At 39.4% G+C, this 1,939-nt stretch overlaps 1 protein-coding gene across 2 annotated transcripts in view; it reads left to right on the top strand.

The window, feature by feature from the left end:
* The window catches only part of LOC106879249 (acidic mammalian chitinase), a 30,906-nt gene that overhangs the window by 6,490 nt on the left and 22,477 nt on the right, over positions 1–1,939 (top strand). For both annotated transcript variants that reach the window (XR_008263543.1, XM_052965941.1), the window contains one exon: positions 933–1,185. Coding sequence is in view for 1 of the 2 variants with exons in the window: in XM_052965941.1 (XP_052821901.1) it covers positions 933–1,185 (253 nt within the window). In the remaining variant the exon portion in view is untranslated. The remainder of the gene's footprint in view (positions 1–932; positions 1,186–1,939) is intronic.

The raw sequence follows: 1,939 nt of genomic DNA, 5'->3' as shown, positions 1-1,939 counted from the left end.
GAGAGAGAGAGAGAGAGAGAGAGAGGGAGAGATATAAATATATATAAATTCAAAAGGATATAATGAACCAAAAACTGACAGGCAACCAGCATATGAAACATCCTTGCAGATAATTTTCCTGATGAAAGGGTCATTATCTCTTTGGTTCCTTAATGTTTGCTGCATTATTGAAATTTGGCAATGTCCTTTGAAATGGCCATAGAAATGGACTCTGAATGGACTTTTTCCTGGTTTGCGTCATATTTTGATATCATTTAATTTTTATCGTTTTCAACCTTTTAGTCGCCATTTTACATGCACAGATTTATTCCATGTTTTTCCCTCATACAATTCTATCTGTACTTCTCTTGGAGGTTTTATCACCTTTTGTAAGTGTGTGTGTGTGTGTGTGTGTGTGTGTGTGTGTGTGTGTGTGTGTGTGTGTGTGTGTGTGTGTGTGTGTGTGTGTGTGTATACTCTCTTTACTCTTTTACTCTTACTTGTATCAGTCATTTGACAGTGGCCATGCTGGAGCACCGCCTTTTTTAGTCGAGCAAATTGACCCCAGGACTTATTCTTTGTAAGCCTAGTACTTATTCTATCAGTTCCTTTTGTCGAACCACTTAGTTACGGGGACGTAAACACACCAGCATCGATTATCAAGCAATGTTGGGGGGGACAAACACAGACACAGACACACACACACACATATATATATACATATACATATATACAACGGGCTTCTTTCAGTTTCCGTCTACCAAATCCACTCACAAGGCTTTGGTCGGCCCGAGGCTATAGTAGAAGACACTTGTCTAAGGTGCCACGCAGTGGGACTGAAACCGGAACCATGTGGTTCATAAGCAAGCTACTTACCACATAGCCATGATGATGATGATGATGATATATATATATGTATACACTATATATTATGTATTATTTATTCTCTCTAGCTACAAGGAAACTGTGCAGTTAAAACTTCAAAACAGCCAACTGAAAATTTTACTTTCTGTTGGTGGATGGAGCCTGGAGAGTCTTCCGTTTTCTGATATGGTCTCCACAAGAATCAATCGGAAAGAGTTTATACAGAGTACAATCAGTTTCTTAAAGCTACATGGATTTGATGGATTAGACCTGGATTGGGAATATCCAGGATTTAGAGGAGGCAGAAGTGAAGATAAATTTAAGTTTACCTTGCTTCTAAAGGTAAGTAATTTATTATTTTCAAAAACACTTTTGATTCTGCCTGTCTGAGACTGTCCAATTCTATGATTAAATAAAATACTTAGTTTAATAATTTTTTAAAATTAATTAAAACTTGGAGATTGTTTGCCAACATAACATGGCAGTCCTGGTTTAGGACAAATGTTGCTGTAATTTAGCCCTAGGGGACATCGTCTCCAGCTGGTTATACGACATGATCTGTGTCCTTATATTTTTGAACAAGGGAATCTAGCAGCCCCACTCAGCTCATAACAATATCTGTATATTGTGATTTGTTTTGTGCTGAGAGGGGGTGCTAGATTCCCTTGTTTGCAAATATAAGGACACTGATCGTGTTGTATAGCCAGCTAGAGACGATTTCTCCGGGGGCTAAATTACAGCAACATTCGTCCTAAACTGCCATGTTATGTTGGCAAACAATCTTTACTCCAAAGTACTGTGGCTGAATATCTCTCGTTGTGAGATTTACAAATAGTAATTTTCTAATTAAAACTTTCCCTTGAAATTTTATCCCTTGGTACTCCTTACAACTGGGAATCATTTCATTTGTTATCCATTTTTCATCCATTAATATTCTTCTCTTCATCCGCACTTTATATAAATCACCCCCCACTTCCACCACTGCTGCTGCTGCTGCTGCTGCCGCCGCCGCCGCCACCACTGCCACCACCACCACCACCACCACCACCACCACCACCACTACCACAGTGCCAGGCTCCAAACTGATCTACAGCTG

This window comes from Octopus bimaculoides, chromosome 2 (assembly GCF_001194135.2).
Source record: "Octopus bimaculoides isolate UCB-OBI-ISO-001 chromosome 2, ASM119413v2, whole genome shotgun sequence".
Lineage (NCBI taxonomy): Eukaryota > Metazoa > Mollusca > Cephalopoda > Octopoda > Octopodidae > Octopus > Octopus bimaculoides.
The sequence above is the reverse complement of the archived record's forward strand: the minus strand, read 5'-3'. Positions and strand labels throughout refer to the sequence as shown.